Source organism: Pyrus communis, chromosome 17 (genome assembly GCF_041283825.1).
Source record: "Pyrus communis isolate YQ-2024b chromosome 17, ASM4128382v1, whole genome shotgun sequence".
Lineage (NCBI taxonomy): Eukaryota > Viridiplantae > Streptophyta > Magnoliopsida > Rosales > Rosaceae > Pyrus > Pyrus communis.
The window spans coordinates 22132914-22134895 of record NC_142581.1 but is presented as its reverse complement, the minus strand read 5'-3'; the positions used below and the strand labels follow the sequence as shown (position 1 = coordinate 22134895).

Here is a 1982-nt window from a genome sequence, read left to right as displayed (position 1 = left end):
TAAGCTTAAAACATAATAATGTTTTAAAGATTTATTTAGAAAATAATTAGAAAATATGATCTTCACTCTTAAAATTGAATGGTAATTATGAGGGACTTAGCGGATTTTTCATATTCAACCTAGGAGAAAGAGTGGAATATTTTCTAATGAGTTTTTAAAATAAATAAATGTAAGATGTGTAATTAATAATGTCAAAATTATTTCACCCTTGTAGAAAGAAATGGATGCCAAAAATGTTGTTGCTGATTTGACCAAAGGAGAAAAGCTGGTTAGAACTAACTATGATATTTGGCATAGGAAGATCCAATATCTTCTCAATGAACAAGAGCTCTTGGAGCATTTGGAGGCTTTGGTGGATGAGCCTGATCTTGAGAGAAATAGAACCATTGCGGCTCAACATACGGCTAGAGTAAGGTCTTATGAATCTTGGTTCAAGAAAGATCGAAGTGCGTGCTTTACTATGTTAAGTAGCATGCATGATGATCTTATTGGTGAGTATGAAGGGTACTCGACCGCTAAGGAGATGTGGGACCAGCTGAAATTTTCTTTAGGTGGAACCTCAACTACTAGGCTGAGAAGTTTAGTGTTAAATTTTGAGGTTTACAGGATGGATCCTAAGCACTCTGTATCTGAACATCTTAGGAAGATATCCAGCATGATACAAGATTTGAAAGCTGCTGGGAGGATCCTCACCGATGAACAGCAAGTCCAAGCTATGATTAGGTCCTTCCTAGACTCGTGGGATGCCCTTAAACAGATCATGATGCAAAATGATTAGATTAAGAACTTTCATGACATCTCGCGTTAAGTTGAACTGGAAGGTAAGCGACGAGTGGCGACCTAAAGTACTGCCCTTTTGACTCAAGGTGGGTCAAAAAAGGGTAATCGGTTCAAAAGAAAGGGTAAGACTAAGTATGAGAAAAATGATGCAAAGCTTGCTTCTAATTCTAATAAGATCAAGGCCCACAGAGGTAAATATGGTAAGAAAGACGAATCCAAGTCAACATGCTTGAACTGTAAAAAGAAAGGACACTTCGCTCGTAATTGCATTGAGCCAAATAGAAAGGTAATCCCTAACCCTAAATCTGTCATTGTTTATGTGTGTTCGCATATACATGTGACGCGGGATAAAAGGGGGTTCGAAAATTATCAACGTTTTCCAGCAAAGTCACATTGGGTGTACGTGGGTGAAGGAAGTCGTACAGAAGCTTTGGGAGTTGGTTCGTATCGACTTCAACTAAGCACTGGGTGTCAACTACTTCTGCATGATGTCTTGCACGACCCTGGAATGCAATTTAATTTACTTTCAGTTACTGTTATATGAAGGATATTGTTTTTACTTAAGCCAGCCTAGACTTGTGATTTATTTGGATCAAGTTGAAATTGGATATGGTTCAATAAAGTACGATTTTGTTTGCTTGGATTGATTGATTCTTGTGCTTCTACTTCTTTAGTAATTGTTATTAAACATGTTAGTTATGAAATATGGCATGCTAGACTAGGGCATATAGAGCAAGATAGGATGACAAGGTTAGTTAGAGAAGGCCTGTTGAGGCCACTCACTAATGTTAATTTGCCTATATGTGAGCCTTGTTTAGCTAGCAAAGCAATTAGAAAGCCTTTTGGAAAGGTTGTTCGACCTACTTAACCATTAGAGTTAATCCACTCCGACATCTGTGGACCAATGAGTGTGAAGGCCTGTTATGGCGTCTCTTAATTTTTGACTTTGATTGACTATTACATGCGATATGGTTATGTGTACTTGATCGCTCATCATTATGACAATTTAGATTGATTCAAATGCTTCGTAGCTGAGGTTGAGAATAAAAAAGGAAGAATATAAAAGTTCTTCGTACTAATCCTTGGTGCGAGTATTTGTCTGACCAATTCAAGGTTTTTTGTGAAAGTCAGGGGATACGCAAACAACTTTCTATTCCTTACACGCGATAACAAAATGGTGTTGCTGAAAGGAGAAACAGAAT

The 1982-nt window shown here is 37.5% G+C and overlaps 1 protein-coding gene across 1 annotated transcript; it reads left to right on the top strand.

Moving 5' to 3' along the window:
- Positions 1 to 220: 220 nt before the first annotated feature.
- On the top strand, positions 221 to 778 carry LOC148689623 (uncharacterized). The gene has a single exon (XM_088688514.1). The coding sequence runs from the start codon at positions 221 to 223 to the stop codon at positions 776 to 778; it is 558 nt and encodes a 185-aa protein (XP_088544640.1).
- Positions 779 to 1982: the final 1204 nt, after the last annotated feature.

What these genes read in the sequence shown, in the direction of transcription:
- LOC148689623 (XM_088688514.1), top strand. Translation starts at nt 221, where the DNA reads ATGGATGCCAAAAATGTTGTTGCTGATTTGACCAAAGGAGAAAAGCTG.